General features: G+C 41.3%; 1 protein-coding gene across 1 annotated transcript in view; it reads right to left on the bottom strand.

The window, feature by feature from the left end:
• Nucleotides 1-1,136: 1,136 nt before the first annotated feature.
• The window catches only part of Ccdc138 (coiled-coil domain containing 138), a 96,472-nt gene continuing 76,298 nt past the window's right edge, over nucleotides 1,137-21,310 (bottom strand). The window contains exons 14-16 of the mRNA XM_021205204.2: nucleotides 8,735-8,911; nucleotides 3,602-3,740; nucleotides 1,137-1,574 (exon numbers count right to left, since the gene is read on the bottom strand). Coding sequence (XP_021060863.1) covers nucleotides 1,409-1,574; nucleotides 3,602-3,740; nucleotides 8,735-8,911 — 482 coding nt within the window. The 3' untranslated portion in view covers nucleotides 1,137-1,408. The remainder of the gene's footprint in view (nucleotides 1,575-3,601; nucleotides 3,741-8,734; nucleotides 8,912-21,310) is intronic.

The raw sequence follows: 21,310 nt of genomic DNA, 5'->3' as shown, positions 1-21,310 counted from the left end.
CAAATATAAGACAGACTACCTGAGCTTGAAGATAAAGTCTAGAACTTGAATAATCAAGCAAGGATAAAAATCAGAAGATGTCAGTGGGAAATCCAAGACATATGTGACACTCTGGAAAGATCAAACCTTTGAGCAATAGGCACAGAAAGGGAATCTAGTTCTAAAGGCATAGAAAACATTAAGAAAAAAAAAAAGACAGTTTTCTAAAGTTAGGGAAAGAGATGCTTACCCAGACTGTACTGGTTAGTAGGCAACTGTGGGGGGCATTTTCTTGAGTAATTGGTGACGTTGGGGGGCCCAGACCACTATGGGTGGAATAACTCTTGGACAGGCATTCCATGGGGAATGTATAAAAAAAGACTAGTGAGCCATGGGGAGCAAGGCAGTACGCAGCATTCCTCCATGGTCTCTGCTTCAGCTTCAGCTTCTGCCTCCAGGTCCCTGCTTCAATCACAGCCCTGACTATCCTCAGTCTATGATGTGCAAGTGTGAGATAAAAGTCCTTTCCTCCCAAGTTGCTTTTGGTCAGTGTGCTATCAGAGCAATAGAAAGCTAAGTAGGACAGATACCAAGAGATGTTCCAAATAAATGGACCTAAGAGGCAAGTGACAGGGTTCTACTAACATCTAACAGAACAGGCTCAAACCAGAACTAGTGATAAAGGATAAAGATGGTCACTTCCTGTTGTTTAAGAGAACATCAAGAGGTCATAATGACTGTTAAACATATGCAGCCAATTTCATAAAATAATACTGTATAAGCCATATACACTCTTGGGCTTGAGCATAGTTACCTGCCCAACAACCACAATGCAAGAAAAGGTAAAAGAAAAACAGAATGAACAAATACAAGATAAGTACTTACCTGGTGTGGTGGTGCATGCCTTTAGTCTAGCACTTGGGAGGCAGAGGTAGGAGGCTATAAGTTCCAGGTGAGCGTGATTTACACATCCAGTCCCAGGACACCCAGCACTACATAGAAATCCTGTCTTTAAGAAAAAAATGTTATCAAAAGAAGGGACTCTACTATATTAAGGGAAAAATGATAACATAGTTTATTTCCACATAAGGACAAATTATATTCCAGTGAATCACATAATTTCAAGAAAGACTTTGCTTTGAATTCTAACCCTGATGCCTTGAATTCTGGAAAAGTCATCTTGTACATTAGTATTATCCTAAACTGAAACAATCCAAAACAGCCATACCTTTTATGGGTCTCATTTACATTGCTGAAAAAAATCTTTCTAGATATTGTTCATGATAAATGATGCTGTTGATAATTTTAGTCTGTAGAATTGTATTTTAGTGATTTTTTCACTTTTACAAATAAAGAACACATAGACATACATCTACCACACACACACACACACACACACACACACACACACACACACACACACACTTTTCTAATGGCTCATACTGGTGACCAGGGAGTTACATTTTGTCAAACCCAGGTTGAACAGAGTTGAATTCAGATTAATACAGAGAAAGGCATGCTCTGGATGTGTTGTCCTTTGTATTTCCTGAAGCATTAGGTGAATGGTAAAAACTTCAAAGAGCTTCTTGTTACTCCTGTAAAAGAATGGGCATATTACTTAATTACTTATAAATCTGAGAGAACAAATGTGAGGAAATAGCACTTGCTTTTTAAAAACAATGGAGAAAATAGCTGACTACAGGATTAGGATGCTAAGAAAACTAGGTTTTAGGAGCTAAGCCCAGAGTGGAAAGACATTAAAGGCAAAAAAGAAGATTGTTTATATCCTGAAAACTGATCCCTGTTTACTAACAGAAAAAAATCTACTAGGTACACGGAAGCCCTGCTTCCCAGTTAGACAGACCCTAACTGTTCCCTGAGGGGTCTACAATGGCTGCACTACTCTTCCTCTCTCAGACACTGGAGCTCTGTGCAGTGCTGCACACCTTCCATCTCGCACTCTGAGGTAGGCAGAGCTGAGGTCCAGGACAGCCTGGGCTACACAGCAAGTTCTAGCATAGTCAGGGCTACATAGAGAGACCTTGTCTTACAAAACAAAAGAAGAAAAAGGAGAAGGCGGAACAAAGAAGAAAGAAGAGGAGGAGGAAGAGCAGGAAGAGAAAGGAGAAAAAGGAGGAGGAAGAGAAGGCATTCAGCAATTTCATTTTAGTTAGAATCGTATCTTACATGTAAAACAGAACTCCATCATATTTCATTTTCTTATCTGGGTGTATCTGCCTCTTGAGAGAAATTATCAAATAGCCCTTCATTAAAGGAGGTAGAGACAGGTGGTTTCCCAGAGCTCATTGGTCATGTAGCCTAGCCAATCAGTAAGCTCCAGGTTCAGTGAGAGACTCTGACTCAAAAAAGCAAGAGGAAGACACTTGATATCAGCGTTGAGCTTACACACACACACACACACACACACACACACACACACACACACACACACACACACANACACACACACACACACACACACACACACACACACACACACACACACACACACACAGAGAGACTTACCCACACAGGCACACACACACAGAGTCGGAGACACACAGAGACAGAGACACATACATTCTTCCACCTGTTTCACTAAATGCATACTTTAGTACATTAATAAGGAATTACCAAAAGGCATGTTTACTATCACTTTGATTTTTCTCATCTGTCTTATATAAAATGTCAGTGTGCAGTGATTTGTTCTGATGTTATCACTTGATTAATAAACTTGTTCTTAGTGGAGGAACCATGCAATTAGTCCTGGGTTCCCAGTACCATAAAAACCAAAAGCAACACCCAATATACAAATAGTCTCCCACTCAACATCTTAAATAAGAAAGCCTTTTTCTTGGATTTTTCAGGATGTCTCTGATATTTAAAGTTTGCTTAGATGAACTGAACCAACTGAGAAGCAACTATATATTTAAAGACTAATGTCCATTATTAAATCTGTGTGTGCCTTTAAAAGTATGTGTGTGAGTGTGTGTGTGTAAGAAAAAGTGTGTGAGAGTGAGTGTATGTTCGAGTGTGTGTGTGTGTGTATGTTTATGCAAGTGTGAGTGTGCATGGGTGTGTGTGTGAGTGTGTATGTTTATATGAGTGTGTGTGAGTGTACATGTGTGTGTGCTGTTTGGTACAGGCATGTGCAGGTGGGTGTATGCATAAAGAACAAGAGAAGATGTCTGGCATACCACTTTCTGATTTATTCCTTTGAAGCAAGGCCTCTCGCTGAACCTGGAGTTATGCCAGTGCCCACCAAGGCCTGGTGTTCCTCCTGTGTCTATCCCCATGGTGCCCCACACAGTGCTGGGCTCAAAGGTGCACACAGCCACACTTAGCCTTTCACATGAGTCCTGAGGATTGAACTCAGGTCCTCATGCTTATAAAGTACCTACTCTTACCTGCTGAGCTTCTGCCCAGCCCCAAAGATGTGGTCCCTGATAATTAATATTCATGATCCTTAAATTTTTACATCTATAGACTGGAAATCCTAATCAAAGTGGAATCAAGTAATAAATCAAAGTAAAAGTGGCTTGCGAATGAGACTGAAGAAACAGCCCCAATAATGATCACAATATAACTGTCAATTAAAAATATAAAAAAAAGTCTTCCTTACTTGATTTTGGAAAGCTTCTGTAGGATAATGCTGAGCTTTTCTAGGATGTGAAGATCAAGTTTAGGGGTTCGCAGCAGCACAGAACAAGTACGAAAAAACAAAGAGGTGCTACAGGCTTCCAGGAATGGCTGTAGGGACTCTGCAAAACAAGTCACCATGCTTTACTGTTAAGGAGTATAAAAAGGAAATTAAAAAAGCAAATCCAGAACCGCGTGAGTCATGCATCAACACTGGCTTGGTCTGTCATGCTTTCATCCTTAAACGTTAGGACAAAATTATCATTTGAAAAGCAAAAGCAAACTTGTTGGGCGTCACGAGGAGCAGGTTATTATCTAATACAAAGCATGCCTGAAAGAAAAGGAGAACATGTTCCTTCAATAAACTAACTAGAAGCCTAGTCGAGGTGATTGTAAATAAGAAATTCTGTTGAAGTATAAATTATTTTTCTGTAAAACCCCAATAACAACTCTGTATTAGATAGGAAAGAACCCTTTGAGCATGAGAGCTGATGAATGAGAGTTCTAACAGATTGAAAACCTAAGAATAAGAATGTTAAGCAATCACTGTGGAAGAACAGAGCAGGCAGAAACTTGAGGATTGGAGTTTGCTGTGAGACTCTCCTAGGGGACCATGAGGCCTTAGCCCTACACAAAGAACCACAGGCAACGAAGAATGTGGCTGAGGGGGCTAGGGGAGCAGGAGGTGGGGGAGTTTGGGGGCTCGAGAGGGGGGGAGGTCTTCTCCAGGGAAGAGCACACCTACTGCTTACCCTATACCAAATGAAAACATACACATACCTGTAACATTCTACAGATTGAGCAGCTTGTATTCATGCATTTAGGCATATGCATGTGTATGTGTTTATTTACACATATATGTGTTTAACAACAATTAGTGAAAAGAGAGGCGTCAAGTTTAAAGGAGAACAAGGAAGGACATATGGGAGGGATTGAAGGAGAAAAGGGAATAGTTCATGATTAATTATATAATAATCTCAAAACATAGAATAAGCAAAAACTTGAGAGTTCACATAAAAATGAATTTATCTGAAAATTTAAAATAAAAATAAAAAACTAAAATAATCAAAACAAAAAAGAAATTACAAACCTAAAAGAGAGGAAATGAGAGACGACTTTACTTATATTTGCCTTAGATAGAAACCATTACTGAGGCCTTATAAATGAATTAGAAAAGATGTACTTTTTTTTTTTTTTTTAAGTGAGCACAACTAACCCAATTATAAGAGAACAAAATATACTCAATCTCATTAAGAATAAAATAAGAAGCTGGGTGGTACCAGCGCACGCCTTTGATCCCAGTGTTCAAGAGGCAGAGGCAGGAGGATATCCAAGTTCAAGGCCAGCCTGGTCTACAGAGTGATTTCCAGGACAGCCAGGGCTACACAGAGAAACCCTGACTTGAAGCCCTCCACCTCCCCAAAAGAGAATAAAATAGTAGAAACTCCCCAAATTTCTTACCAAACACCTTAAATGCACAATTCCTTTTACTTAAGAACTCTGCCTTGGGGCTGGAGAGATGGCTTAGCAGTTAAGAGCACTGAATGATCTTCCAGAGAACCTGGGTTCAATTCCCAGCAACCACATGGAATCTTCACAACTCTCTATAACTCTGAGATCTGACACTCTCACATAGACACACATACAGGCCGAATGCCAATGCACATAAAATAAAAGTAAATAATTAAAAAAAATGAAACTGTGTCTCCGAGAACTGTCCAACAGAGCTGCATGCAAAGGTAAGAAGTCCTACACTCGTGCTCATTACAAGATAACACATGAAACACTTTGCAATCATAAGTTACTGGTGCTGGCTAGCTAGGGGAAGTTGAAAAACAACACTAACAACAAAAATCACCCAATGTCAAATTGTACCCTTTAAAACCATGTCTTTGGTAAAGGCTTTTTTTTTTTTTTTTTTTTTTAATGAATGCAAGTAATTTATTTCCCACAAAAGATATAAACCCACATAGCATTGCATTCATCTTGCTTTTTATATGCAGAAACAAAACTTGGAAGGCTTGTATGTTATTATCTTGAGACAGTATTGATTAAACTATTGAAGCAATAAAATCTGAAACCGTTAGGAAAGCCAGGGAAACAGAAATCAGCAGGTGGGAAGAAGAAAGGAGTCTATGTGAGCTATGAAACCGATACCTGTCACTACTATCAGGCTAAGAACCTATGGCTAAACAGGACTTAGGCCTGGGGGGGACTACTTACTATCATTCTTTTGCTAAACAGACATAAAGGGCAACTGTTTTTGTTTTCCAAAGCAGTGTTTCTTTGAGTGTCCCGGCTGTCCTGGAACTCATTCTGTAGACCAGGCCTGCCTCTGCCTCCTGCGTGCTGGGATTAAAGGCATGCACGAGCACTGACCAGCACTGACCAGCACTGACCAGCACTGACCAGTACTGACCAGTACTGACCAGCTTACCACGAGCTTTAATTTGTACTAGATTTTGACTAACACACAGACCCACAACTGGCCAAGGTACAGAAAATTCAAAGACTTCAGAATGCTCAGCCTTAGGTGGAACACACACTGCAGTCCTCCTCTGCGGCTCAGGGATCACTGAGGAAGAGAAGTCAATAGTGGCAGTGCCTGAGGCAGTGCATGACACCAGTGTCCTCTGGACACAGCAGGGTGGTTGCACATATAACTCATGGCATTTGTGACAGCAGGCACAAGACCTGTGCAAGTCCGAAACAGACCAAATTTCAGCATGAAGCAGGGAGTTAGGCATAAAATCCTGCCCCTAACCAGGGAGTGATTGAAAGCTAGCTGCTGAGAAGGAGAGGCAGTCTCCTCTAAGAGTGTAACCCCTGGTATGCCAAACAAGCTCCAGGGGAGGAGCACATACCTAAGAACAGCTGGGCAGCACCAACTGGTAGGAGGAAAGCAGAGGTGGACAGGAAAGAGAGGGTGGGTCTGAGATGAGTTGGGGAAGGGAGTGGGAATGATCAAACACAAAACACACTGTACTAGGAAAAATAAGAAAAGAAAAATAAGGCTGAAACTTCTAGATGAAAACAGGGAATTCTGTTCAAGACACTAAGGCGGGCACGAACTTTCTGGACATAACTCCAAGAGCACAAAAACTAGCCCCCAAAATCAACAGATGGGGCTACATCTGCAGAGTCCACAAACAGGTTAGAGAATGGGAAAAAAACTTTCCACCTATACTTCAGACATGGAGCAAATAACCAGAATTTACAAAGAACTGCAGAAATTAAATACCTAGGAAATGAAATTGCAAATCAACAAATGGGGTAATGAATTATAGCAAGTGAAGAAGGAAGGAAGGAAGGAAGGAAGGAAGGAAGGAAGGAAGGAAGGAAGGAAGGAAGGAAGACAAAATGACTGAAGGGCCAATAACCATTTTAAAATGTTCAATCTAGTCATCAGGGAAATGCTTTGAGGCAATGCCTCAGCCCAGTCAGAGTGGCTGTCACCAAGAAATCTGACAAATATTCGAGGATGCAAAGGAAGAAGAGTTATATACATGCTGGTGGGAGTCCACACGACCATGAAGGGAATCAGCTTGGCGGAGCCTCGGAAAACTGGGAACAGACCTGCCATATGCTACAGCTATTGTCCTCCTGGCCATACACACAGAGAACTCCTTAAGCTACAGCAGAGAGATCTGCACCCCAAGTTCAGTGCTGCTATATTCAATACAGCAGGGGAACGTTCGCAAGCCACTTAGGTGCTCTTCAAAAAGTGAATGAGTAATAAAAATCTAAACATATATAAAATGGAGTATTACTTAGCTCTAAAGAAAAACAAAATTACAAAACTTGCAGGAAAATGAATGGACTTATAATGCATAATATTAAGCAAGGTCTTCTAAACTCAGGGGGAAAAATCAATTAATCAAATACATTTTTTTCTCCATATGTGGATCCTAACCCACAATGTGTACATGTATATATAAAAACAAATACACTGTGAGTGCAGCATTTAGGAACAGGAACAAGAAAGGCAGGGAGAGAGAAAAGGCTCACTACTGAGTTCCCACGTATATCCTAGGCAGTTAAGTCCTCTGAATACTTTCTCAGGCGTAGCACATCCTCAGTGCAGAGTACATGCTTCAGTGGGTGTGGCCACTTTGTGATTCCAAGAGGGGCTGTTACCTGACTGGGAGATATACATTTTAAATTATGATTTTTGCTGTTTAAATATTCCTGTAGGATGTAGTTCTCTGTAAATACTCCTCAATTTAGTGTATTTTATTTTTTGAAAATGAGTTTTAGCTATCCAGTTAACACAGAGTGAAGTAGAAAATGTGTACAAATGTGTATCATAATTTTGAAATTTCTGAGATTTCCTGAGATACTGATTTATTGTCCCTGAATCTCAAAGAGCAACATGCCAGGAATTTGAAAATACTGAGAAGCCACTGTGGAAATCAGTATGGAGAGCCCCAAAAAACTAAATATAGAACTGTGCTATCACCCGTCTACACTACTAGGTCAGCACACCACAGAGCTCTGTGCATCCACGTTCACAGCTGCGTTATCCACAACAGCTGGGAAATGGGTGAATCTTCTAGTCCATCAACAAGTGAGTTAATAAAGAAAATGTGGCACATACACATACTTGAGGGAACTTTATACGGCATAAAGAAAAACAAAATCATGACATTTTCTGAAAATAGATGCAAATGGAATTATGAAAAATGAAATAAACCAGACTCAGGGACAAAGATCATATTATTTCTCATACAAGGAGCTTACATTTTTAGATTATGTGCATAGGTATACAGCTATATCTATATGTTTGTTTTTGCAGGATGCTGAAGCAGAAAAGGAATCATGAGAGGAGAGGAAGAGGTTGCAGGGGATGTGGGAAGTAGGAATGACAACAGGAAACACGTTAGGAAGGGACAAAGGAGGACTAGCTGGAGGAAGATCGAAGCCAGCTGGTGAAGGGGCACAGAGGAGGGCAGGGGGGGCGGGGCACACAACAAAGTATGACACATGTATGTCATGATGCCAAACAGCCACCACTTACAGCACTGTGCAGTAGTGCCTGGGGTATGGGGTTAACACGTTCTGATCAGAAGTAAATGAAAGTGTCATTTCTTTACAGACATAAAAGATAAAAACTTACTTGACTCTACTGTCATCTGAAGCAGGCTGTCGATGACATTGGATAAGAGCCCTTTACTGGATATTCTCAGGTGTTTTAGGATTACTGGAACGGCTTGGTACTCCAAAAATAAGGTTTTTCCTTCATCTGTCTTCAAGTCCAAACAAAGGGAGTCCAACGCCTGAGCTAGGTAGTCAGCTAGAAACAACACAATCAACCGCCTGTGCGTCAGTTACTCAATCAGAAACAGAAGGCTAAACAAAAGACCAGCGCTTTAATAAAACAAAAACACAGAGAATTAAATAACAAGACAGCACAAGTTTAGATTCACCCTCCTCACTGGTTCATTCGAACTCAATGGAACAGGAGAGAGAAAAGGCAGTCCAATTACAATGGCATAAACTCATTTAGCATATTTGTATTTCAGTATTAAAATAAGCCCCACTAGCAATGGTGGCACATGCCTTTAATCCCAGCACTCAGGAGGAAGAAGCAAGCAGATCTCTGTGAGTTCAAGGCTAGCCTGGTCTACAGAGCAAGTTCTAGGACAGCCAAGGCTACTCTGAAAAACCCTGTCTCTAAAAACCAAAATAATAATAATAATAACCCAATTTTGTTTTTTATACTAAAAAAGGAAAATTAGTGATTAATATTAAATAGTACAATAGTATACATTTCTGCATTTGGTTGTAAGTACCACATACTTTTATGAATTTAAACAATATTAGTATTTATATCTTTTTTAAAAGATTTGTTTATTTTATATACATGAGTATACATACTATGGCTGTCTTCAGACACACCAGAAGAGGGCATTGGATCCCATTACAGATGGTTGTGAGCCACCATGTGGGTNCTGAGAATTGAACTCAGGACCTCTGTAAGAGCATTCAGTGCTCTTAACCACTCCAGCCCAGTATTTGTATCTTTAAAATAGCTTCTAAGATCATATACCTTACTACTGACTTCTAAACGCCCCCTCATTTAAAACTGTCACAAACTTGCTCAACGAGTTTTAAACAAGGATTTCTGTCTCTTACTAAAGAGCAAATATCACACCATTCAAAAACAATTTCAAAAAGACGGGGCTCTCCTCTGGTCCACTACATTCTGTAACCCACCCATTATTATGAACGACAGCAAGATTTTACCAAGACCAGAACTCGAATGTCTCTTAGAGAGCAGATTCCTTAACCCCCTACCTTGAAAACATTTTACATGTGACTGGCAAGCCACTAAATCAAGAGACACACTGGTTTAATTAGAATCAACGCAAAAGAAAAAAAATTAGACATTTTGATTCAGCAGTAATGATACTCCCATTACCACACATCCAATAGTTTTACACTGCTTTTTTTTTCCTATTTTTTTATTTTTAGTTTTACACTGCTTTTAAATTTGTAAAATTTATTTTCCAAACTGTTCCTTCAGTATAGGACTCCAAGAAATTAAAAAAAAAAAAATCTATGCTGTTCACCTAACATTGAGTTACCTTTTTTAAAATTAATATTTCCGTTTAACAGAGAAGGCTTAACAGGGTGTCTTGGGCCCAGTGTGGTGGCATAAGCCTTTCACAGAGCACGCAGAAGCAGGCAGAGCTTTGTGAGTTCCAGGCCAGCCGGGGCTACATAGCAGACCCTAGCTTTAAAAGAAAAACAAAGTAAGTCTTGGCTCCAATGTCATATGTAGGACAGAATCCCCTAGTGGTGGCAGGTGTGCAGTGCCTCCCGGTGAACCGTTGCTTGGGGGAGGGGACAGGCTGGGGACCACCAGGATAGGTGGTCCACTGTGCCCCTGCTCTTAGTTGCCCCTCAGACGACAAGACTCTGGCTGAAGCCAGCACACACTTTGATGGCAGAACACTAGCTCAGGCTAGCTTCTCTGACGGTTCCTCTCAGTACCACACAGGCTGCTGGAGGAAAAGGCCAGTGCAACAGTTTGTCTTATGCAGCCGCGAACCTTGCGAGCTACAATACCAATCTGTCAGGCAAGCTGTGCCCGGCAAGCTGTGCCCACTGCAGCAACAGCGGACTGACTGTCATGTTCTGGTGACGTCCCCGAGTTCGGTGCCCAGCTGCCTAGCTCCAGTTCCACAGGAGCGGACACCTCTGGCTCCCATGAATAAAAACTGAGGAACACTACTACCATACTTAATCTTTTACTTATAAATGAACTCTGCAAACAAATGCGTATGAAGCCGAAACGCTAGGTTCTGTTCCAAGCCTTCTGGCTCCCAGCTCTCGTTTGTGCATGTTTGCCAGTTCATGTCCATGCAGAGGACAGACACAGGTGTCTTTCTGTCCTTTTTTTTAAAAAAAAATAAAATAAAATATAATTATATCTTTTTCCCTTTCTCATTCTTCCCCAAACCCATGTATATCCCCAAGCTCAAATTCATGGCCCCTGGCCTCACTGCTGGGGTCAGAGATACACACTGCTGTGCTCGGCTTTCACATTAGAGACCTAACCTCAGGTCCTTACGCTTGCTCAGCAGACACCTGAGACACCAAGTCATCTGCCAGGCCCAAACTTTTTTTAAAAAGCAGCAATACAGATATACTAGAGAAGCCTGCTGTCTTCACAGAAATAAGCTTCACAGCAGCGCCCTCTACTGTATTTGAGATTACCTGCCACAGCTAGCATGATAAAGGAGTGATTATCACAGGGCTGTTTGTTAATAAGGAGTCTTACTGTGTGAGCTGGTCTGAAACATCATGCGTACATCGGGCTAGATGTGCCTGAGTTCTCTTGCCTTGGCTCCTCTAGAGCTGACTGTACATGTTCGCCCCTGCATCTAGCTTTGTGGTACTTTTTTTGTTAAATATTTAACTTACAAACTGAAAAGGGCTATCCATCTTTCTTCTTTCATTCTTTTTTCTTTCTCTTTAATCTTTTGGTCTGGTCTTTTGCGTGTATATTACAGTTTCTTGTTTTTGTGTTTTTATGGTGTGTGTGTTTCTTGTGCTAATTCTTTTTATTTAAAAATTTTGTTTTGTTTTGTTTCGGCTATTTGTTTTCTAAAGAGAAAGAGGAGTAGAGTTAGGTTGGTGAGGAGAACCTTGGAGAAGATGAGGGAGAAGAAATCATGATCAGAATAAATATAGTGAATGAAAAAATTATTTTCAATTTTTAAAAATGAGGGAAAAAGTTGTCCCTTAACAGTTTTCACAGGTAGAAAATAGTATTTGGTTACTTTTTTCAAACGCGGTCTTATCTTTTGAAAAGTCTTTATTTACTTGTATATGTATATGTGGGGCGTAGAGGGAATGTGTCCATGAATGTGGCACCTGAAGAGGCCACTAGAGGGTGTGCGATCTTCTGGGACTGGTTACAGGTGCTGTGCGCTGCTCAACAGAAGCCAATCTGTTTATCTCAATCATGGTAGATTAAAAAAAAAAAAAAAAAAAGGTGAGACATTCTCTGCAGGGCCTCTTCTGAGGAAGGAGCTCTGCTGCCAGCTCTGACCCTGCTGAACCTGGTGACCTGGCCAGAGCACAGTAAAACTGATGTCTCGTGGACAAGCACCCAACCTCATGGGCTCTTGAGTCTTCTGGAAGATCCAGAATAGATCCCATGACGAGAGGAAGTCCAGTGCAAGAAAGATCAGGGAGCTCAGCCTAGCCCAAATTTCCAATGCAAGGATCTGTAATCTAGTAAACTGAGTGGATTTTTAAAAGATTTTGTCTTGTTTTCTGTGTATGTATGCACCACATGCATGCTTGGTACCCACAGATGATAAGGCATTGGATGCCCTGGAGCTAAAGTTAGAGGCAATTGTGAGCTATCCTACCCGGATGCTGGAAACCAAACCCAGGTTTTCTGTAAGAGCAGCAAGTACTCCTAAATGCTCAGTCACCTTTCAGCCCCATATATGTTGTTTTAAGTTACTTGCTTGGTATTTTATTATATCAAAAGGCAGCTAATGCAGTCTAAAAAAAGACCTTAATTAGGATCTCAAGTAAAACCAATTCTTAAAAATTAACAAATAATGTTCATTGATAATAACAATCAGCTAATTAAGAATTTACTATATGACAATCTTTGCTGAACTTTTACATTAATTCTTTCATTTAAGCTTTTAAAAAGTAAACTAGAGCCAGGCAGTGATGGCACACGCCTTTAATCCCAGCACTTGGGAGGCAGAGGCAGGCAGATTTCTGAGTTCAAGGCCAGTCTGATCTACAGAGTGAGTTCCAGGACAGCCAGCTAGTGCTATACAGAGAAACCCTGTCTTGAAAAACCAAAAGGGAAAGAAAAGAAAAAAAAAAAAAAACCAAACTAGGCCAGTGTTACACAAGGACAAGGGTAACTCCCAAGACTTGGGACAATGAGTACAAGGATCTGGAGTTCCAGGTGAGCCTTGACATACAATAAGATGTTTCAAGCCCACCTGTTTAAAATATCATGATGGAAACCTAAAAAGACATCATCTGCCCATGTCAAAAAGTAGTGGGGTGGGCCAGAGTGAGCTGGGCTGGAGAGAGAGAAAAAGAGTGTCTGAAGACAGCTAGAGGGAGAGATGGCTCAGGGATTAAGAGCCACTGACTGCTCTTCCAAAGGTCCTGAGTTCAAATCCCAGCAACTACATGGTGGCTCACAACCATCCTTAATGAGATCTGATGCCCTCTTCTGGGGTGCCTGAAGACAGCTACAATATACTTATATATTATAAATAAATAAATCTTTAAAAAAAAAAAAAGTTACCCGTGGTGCTGGAGGGCTGGCTCCACAGCTAAGAGCACTTGCAAAGGACCCAGGTTAGGTTCTCAGCACCCACATAGCAGCTCACGACCCCTTGCAAGCCAGTTCCAGGCAATCCAGGACAGACCTTCAGATCTCCATAGGTACCAGTCACATATATGCACATGGACACAGCATTCATACATTCAATAAAAAGAAATCCTTTTAAAACCATAAAGACACAGGACTGACATGATTTTAAAACAGTAAAAGAGAAATCATCTAGCAGAAAGGAGATTGAGGCTATCGACAGAAAAGCTATAGAAAAGAAACTGTAAATGACCCACACACAGAAGGTTGGAGTGATGCTACACCCCATTAAGTTCCAGCACTCACAAGGCAGAGACAAGAAGAGCTCTGTGAGTTGCAGGCTAGTCTGGTCTACATAGTTAGACCCTATTTCAAAGACAAACCCAAACAAAATCATTACATGAAGTCATATTTTCATTAAATAAGACTGGAAAATACTAAAAAATCAATAACCCTAAATGCTGGAATGGATGGTTCAAGAAATGGCACCACACACACACACACACACACACACACACACACACCTCCATACATATATACAAAACAGATATACACACACACATGTACTTGCATACCACATACACAGAGACATACATACACACAAAGACAAACACATATACATGTAGGTATGTACACATACAGCCACTCCCCAGACACCAATACATATACATACACCCCACACACATCCACATACACACACATATACAAAACAGACATACATATTTACACACACACACACACACACTAGCTGAAAGGCTATAATAGCCTCATTCTTTGAGAAAGATGGCAATGTCTGCTAAAACTAGGATGGCATATCCTTTCATACATCAGTGTCATATTGGTTAGATTATTGTACATTTTAAAAGTGCTAAGGCATGTATAAGTGTATGTTAATATTTGCAGTGGAAAATATAAGAAATGAATGAAACATCCCATTGGTATCATGTCTAAGTGCTGACTGGCTAAAAAGTTTTTTTTTTTTTTTAAGATATAGAGAATACTTTATAAATAACAGATTTAAGACTAAATCTGTTATTTTTACATATGGATCTGGAAGTTAAATAAAATACATTTGTGATTAAAAGACATGGGCTCAGCATGAATGGGAAAGAGGCAGGCTACAGAATCCCACATCTAGGTAACTACTGGCAACTGAAGGAGAGAATGTGGCATGGGAAGCCACTCACATTCCAGGAGATGGCTCTGCACCTACACATCCGGGCAGCACTAAGTGAACTGGGCTAGTTTTAAAAGAAGAATTCATGAAGTTAATGGGAGACGTGGTAAAGTATAGAAGGAAAGTCAGGAATGAGGCATAGATTTGACGAAAGTACATTATATGGGTATATGGGGAGGGGCTAAGGAGGTCCTAGCAGGTGACCGCTGCTGGCAGAGAGAGGGACAGTCACTTTTCTTTGAGGAGTGGCCACTGATAAGTTGGTTGCCCATGCCTCAGTGGGCAACTCCACACTCATGCACATCTGGGCATTTCTACTCTGATTCAGTGAGTTATTTTTTTTTCCAGTTTTTAGAAACTTTCTTTCCCTCCATCATCCTTCCCTTTGCTCACATGTGTGTAGAAAAGTTCATGACAACTCAGTGGCCTGTATGTGGGGCTGCCGACCAGTCCTCGGGGGACAGCTGGGCACTCAGTAGAGACCTCTTGGAGAGGCAGAGAGTACCTGCACACCTTCAGACCAGTCTGCCACCACTGGCTGAGGAGCAGTGAACTCAGGAGCTGGCACAGTCCATTCACCCCAACTCAACATCTCAGTGGTGGCTTGCTTTTTGTTCTCCATCTCTTCAGGGTCTCTGTAGAGGAAGAGACTGTGCATGACCACCCACGGGTGCCCACAGAAGATGGTGCATGTGCAGAACTTCCCAAGTCAGGATCCACCGCATCAGACCCACTGAGTGAGCCCCCTTTTGTTGTTGTCTGAGGTAGCACTGTCTGCTTAGTGCAGAGCAGAATCTGTGTTACCCAGAGAGTGGTAGGCAGGTTGGCATAAAATGCCTTTATGAGGGACTGGTGGTCAGCCCTAGGATCAGTGGCCACCAAAAGAGGAGGCTCCCTAAAGACTGCCTGGATCAGGTTGGCTAAAGTCCCAGGAATGAAGGAGGCAACAATTGGAGTGGCCCTGGTGGTTGCAGCAAACAACAGCATGGCTTGCTGGCTAGTATTCCCAGAGATGATGATGAAGCCATCCGCAGGCAACGATAGCTTGAGCTGCAGGCCACAACTCCCCCCAGGCCCTCTTCGGATTTATAACGTAGACAGATAGCATCACTTTTCCTTCTGCAGATGCACCATCTGGAATTCAAGAATGGTTCCACCTAAGTTGGGTTCCTGTGGCAAGGAATTTGAGGACATCCTTTTCCTTCATCTACACATATCAAGAACTCTGTGTGTGTTTCCTCTACGTTACAAATGGAAATCAAAACCAACACTGGTGTGGACCTGTCCTTGGCAGGGGAAGAAATATTTTAAAAGGAGAACATCCATTTCACAGGGAGGGGGATGTGTTAGGAGAGATGAGGGGAGAGGCAATGGAGGAGGAGAATGAAGGAGGCATAAGCAAGATGCATTCTATGCATTATGAAATTCTTTTAAAAGTTTAAGTTCAAGAAAAAAGATAAGCATATAGATGTGCTTAAGGACAAAGGATGTGTAGGTGACATAAATTAGGCAATTAAATGCCTCCTGAAGAGTAGTACACTCCTTTTATTCATGACCGACAGCTTTAAAAATCACTAGATGACTCAAACATAAGCCCATGTAGCTACAGCCACTTGAGTGTTGGCAAAGATGCCAAAATATATAATAAAGACAGCCTCTTCAATAAATGTGCCCCCAACACTGGAGTATTTCTTCCACATCCCCAGGTAGAAGAATGACAGTGGATCCCCCTCTCTCATCCTGTGACAAAAAGAAGCTCCACATGGATCAAAGAAAGACCTTAGTGCAAGACCTCAAACTCAAACTGGGAAAGGAAAAGGCAAGGTGGACACTCCACAATGTAGGTAGGGGCAACAACTTTCTGGAAAGGAATCCAGCTGTTCAGGAAACAATGTCAAGTGGGAAATCATGACTTCAAAGGCATCTGCATAGTAGAACCAAAGAGAGAGCTTCTGAATGGGCAAAGGTTTCAACTAATACACCTTACAGAGGCTATAGTGAAATAAAAAGTGAAATAAAAAGAAAAATTTTTTTTAAAATCCCAATCAATAAATGGGCCAATGAAAGGAACAGTCAGTTCTCAAAAAAGATGAAACACACATGGACAAAACCATAAAGAAAAATGTTCAATTTTACTAGCCACCAGAGATACACAAATAGAACTACAAGTAGATTCCTATTAACCCTAGTCAGGATGGCAGGCCTTAAGAAAAGTAGTAGTGGGCTAGAGAGATGTCTCAGAGGTTAAGAGCACTGACTGCTCTCCCAGAGGTCCTGAGTTCAATTCCCAACAACCACATGGTGGCTCACAACCATCTGTAATGGGATCTGATGCCTTCATCTAGTGTGTCTGAAGATAGCTACAGTGTACTCATATACATAAAATAAATAAATAAATCCTAAAAAGAAAAGTAGTGTAATAAATGCTGGCAAGAAATTAAGGACACACACACACACACACACACACACACACACACACACACACACACACACACCTACAAACCCCTAACTCAGGGCTAGATCATTATATACACTGCTTGGGGGAATGTTAACCTGGCCAGCTTCTATGAAAACCAGTTTGGAAGTATGTCAAAAAATTTAAAACAGATGTACTCTGTGGCCCAGCTACCCAACTCGTGTGAACTTCCCCAGGGAATCCAAGTACCCACCACGGGGACACTTGCACAGTAATGCTGCACTTGCGGCACTGTTCACAAGAGCTGAGTTATAAAGCCAACCTTGGCGTGTCTAGGAGTGGAGAGAGAACATGTGGTATGTATGTACAATGGAATTCAGTCGGGAAGAAGAACAAAACTGTCATTTGTAGGAAAATTGATGGGACAGGAAATTACCATGTTAAGTCAGTTCTGTCTCAGAAAGACAGCTTGTTTTCTCTTACTTGTGGGCCCTGGATTTAATATAGACATAAAATCATGTATGTACACAAGGCATGAAAGCAATGCAGAACTGTCTGGGAGAACACAGTGCCTAATGGAAAGGGGCAAGAAAGAGGGAAGAGAATGGTGTATGGGGGAAAGCATGCTCAAAGTATGTTACAGCCTCGCTTACAATGTCTTTATGAAGCTGAGTTCTATGTACTATAAAAGCATGGCAGTAAGCATATAAAGGAGTCTTCTGGGGGTGCTGCCTGCAATCTGGGCAAGAACTTCGGGGTTCAGCTTTCCTAAGTCACCACCCACTAGGGTGGGGTTTTGGATAAGGCCTTTGTGTCTCCTGTGTTTCTTTAAGTGTGGAATAATTGGGTAGCCTATTATTCACCCACATCCCTGCATGTAACTCTAATAAACTCACCAATTCACCAACCTAACAATGAATAATCATTACTATGTGCTCGATGCTCCTAGATTTATTATGTTTTCATACCTCTAAGCTTATCCCAGTTGTGACTGTTATTACATCTGTCACTCCAAAAAGCTTCCTCAAACCTTTCATAATTTCTCCTTCTATCACCAACTCTAGACCTAAGCAATCATTAAAAGTGTGTGTCAATAGGAAGGGGAGAAATGATGTATACTTTAAAAAAAAAAGTCTCTGTCATGGGATGGCACTTTCTGTCCTTTCAGGCTACATCACTGTCATTACAAGGTATGTGTATTTTCCACAATATATTTAGGTAATCGTCTCCAATGTATTTTAGCTTCTCTCATTTGGCATGATTATTTTAGACTCGCTTGTGCCTGCTCCTTTTTATTGCTGAGTAGTATTCCACTGTGTGGCTGTAACATCATTTCTTTCTTCATTCAGTCTCTCATGGACATCTGGATCATTTTCAGGTTGGAGCAGTACATGGGAGGCTACTACGGACAAATCACACACAGACCTGCGTGCAAAAGTATGCTTCATTTCTCTTGGGAAAATGCCTTGGGACAGAATAAACAAGACATGCTAATAAGGCATGCTACACTTTATGTGTTACAGTATGATGTGTAATTCTTTTTTTGTTGTTGTTGTTTTGTTTTGTTTTTTTTGAGACAGGGTTTCTCTGTGTAGCCCTGGCTGTCCTGGAACTCACTTTGTAGACCAGGCTAGCCTCGAACTCAGAAATTCACCTGCCTCTGCCTCCCAAGTGCTGGGATTAAAGGCATGCACCACCACACCCAGTATGATGTGTAATTCTTAATAGGCTACCCAATTATTTTGTGAGGAAGTCACAGCAGTCCACACTGTTCCGGGCGAGGTGACTCACAATCAGACATTTAGAGACATCAGTGACATGGCTTACAAAAGGGCCTGAGCAACAGTTGATTTCTTCACTGCTCTTTGATTTCTGTTTGGGTGTATCGTGCCCAGATGCTTTGAGCTCCTGCTGCCCGTGCTTCCTCACCACAGTGGATGGACTGTGTCCTTGAGCAGTGAGCTGGGATCAGCCCCTTTCTCCTACGTTGACTGTACTGAGCCATGAGCTGAGATCAGTGTACTGAGCAGTGAGCTGGGATCAACCCCTTCCCTTACGTTGCTTTTGTCAGGACATTTCATCACAGCAGCACCTGATTTCCATAGTGATCACATTGGCTTATGCTGGAAGCTTCCTAAAGGAGGATGCCCACCATCTTTACATGTGCATCTTTGCCATTCAGGGCTTCTTTGATGAGGGTTCTGTCTAACTGTTCTCACCATTTTAATGAGGCTGTCTTCTTATGCATCAACTCCTTTTTCTTGGACATGCAATTTCAGTCTGTAGGATTTTCATAAAAATCATATGTTTAAATACACACACTTTAAGGTGAGGTAGATGGTTCAATTGGTAAAGTGCTTGGTGTTCAAGCATGAGGACCTGAATCTGAATGCCCAGCACTCATGTAAAAAGTGAGGAATGGCATCACATGCCTATAATCCCATCTTCGGGAAACTGTATACAGGAGGATTCCTAGGGTTTGAGGGACAACAAGTCTAGGCAAAACAGTAAGTTCCCAGTTCAACTGGAAAACCCATCTCAAAAACTAAGGTGGAACGTGACTGAGAAAGGCATTCAATGTTGACCTCCACACACCTGACCAGAACACACACACACACACACACACACACACACACACACACACACACACACACACACAAAGAAAAATAAAAAATGTATGTATTTTGTATATGTGTGCCCACTTGTGTATAATAGTTTTACCATGTATGTGCAGTGCCCATGGAAGCCAAATTAAAGCAACATATCTCCTTGGAAGTAGAGTTACGGATAGGTACGAGCCACCCAATATGAGAGCTGGAAACTGAGCCCAAGTCCTCTGCAAAAGCAGCCAAGTGCTCTTAACGGCTGAGCCATCTCTCCAGCCTCCCAGATTTTTTCATGTTGATAAAGTCAAATAATCATTTCCTAAATCAGGATAATTATGCTCTGTTTAAAATAATTTTTCCTGGTGGGGCGACATACACCTATAGTCCCAGTATTATAGGTATAGAGGACGAGTTGGGAGACTTGCCACAATCTCGAGATTGCACTGAATTACATAGCAAGTTCAAGGCCAGTCTGGGCTACATAGCAAATCTGGAACTAGTCTGGGTTTTATGACACACCATATTTAAAAAGAAGAAAAAAATTTTGTGCCAAACCCAAGTTTAGTAACATAATCTCTTGTGTTTTCTTCTTGAGGTTTTATCGTTCAAGCTTTTTAATTTTGGTTTGCATTGTATTTTGAGTTTCTTTTTTGGTGTATGTGAGGGTACAAGCCATCCACATCTGATATCATATGATCACATATGATATATTATCACTCTAGTGTCATTTTCAGGAAAGACTGTCCCTGTCCATGTTGAACTGACTGGACACATTGCTGAAAATAAGCTGGCTATGTAGCTCTGTCTTGGATTATCCACCCTGTCCCCACTGACATCTGGCTTTACACCAATAGCATACTCTTTGGAAGTCAGGTAGAATAAAAGAAACTGTGTTCAGGACTCTACATCCTCTGGGTTTCTGTATGAACTCTGAAACTGGCTTATCAATTTCTACCTAAAAGTTTGATACCATTTTGATCACTGTGAGGTTACAGCAACTAATTTGGAAAGAACAGTACCAAATAGTAACCTTCCGGGTCCATGAACAAAGTCTGTCTGTCTAAATGTGTCTACCTATTTGACCTTCAGCTTCTCAACTTAATTTTAGTTTTTAGTATACAATCTACATTATTTATGTATTTTGTCTCCCATGTGTTTATAGACAGTTCATACTTTTATTCTAGAAGAGTTTCCACTGAATGTATAGTATAATTGCTAAATAAAAGCATCTGTGCCTATAATTTTCCTAAAGAAAAACTTAGCAACTACAAATTCAACTTCTACACAGACACAGGAGCATCCAGGTAAAGAGATTAGGAATTTCTATCATTGAAACAATAGGTCGTTTCCTCGGAAGCGGCAAGTGTGTTACGTTACCCTGTCCAGAACACTCCTTCGCTTCTCCTGACTCCCGACTACCTCATCTCTGCCCCCCCCTCTCTTCAGCTTCGCTAGAGAGACCCGTCAGTCTCTTAGCTTTCACAATGACAAGGTTTTGGGCTTCACTGACTTTTCTCCATTACTTTTCTTATTTCCAGACTCCTTCTGCTGGTTATAACCTTTCTCTTTCTCTCTCTCTCTCCTCTCTCTCTCTCTCTCTCTCTCTCTCTCTCTCTCTCTCTCTCTCT

This window comes from Mus pahari, chromosome 9 (genome assembly GCF_900095145.1).
Source record: "Mus pahari chromosome 9, PAHARI_EIJ_v1.1, whole genome shotgun sequence".
Lineage (NCBI taxonomy): Eukaryota > Metazoa > Chordata > Mammalia > Rodentia > Muridae > Mus > Mus pahari.
Note: the sequence above shows the minus strand (reverse complement) of the source record. Positions and strands in the feature narration are given on the sequence as shown.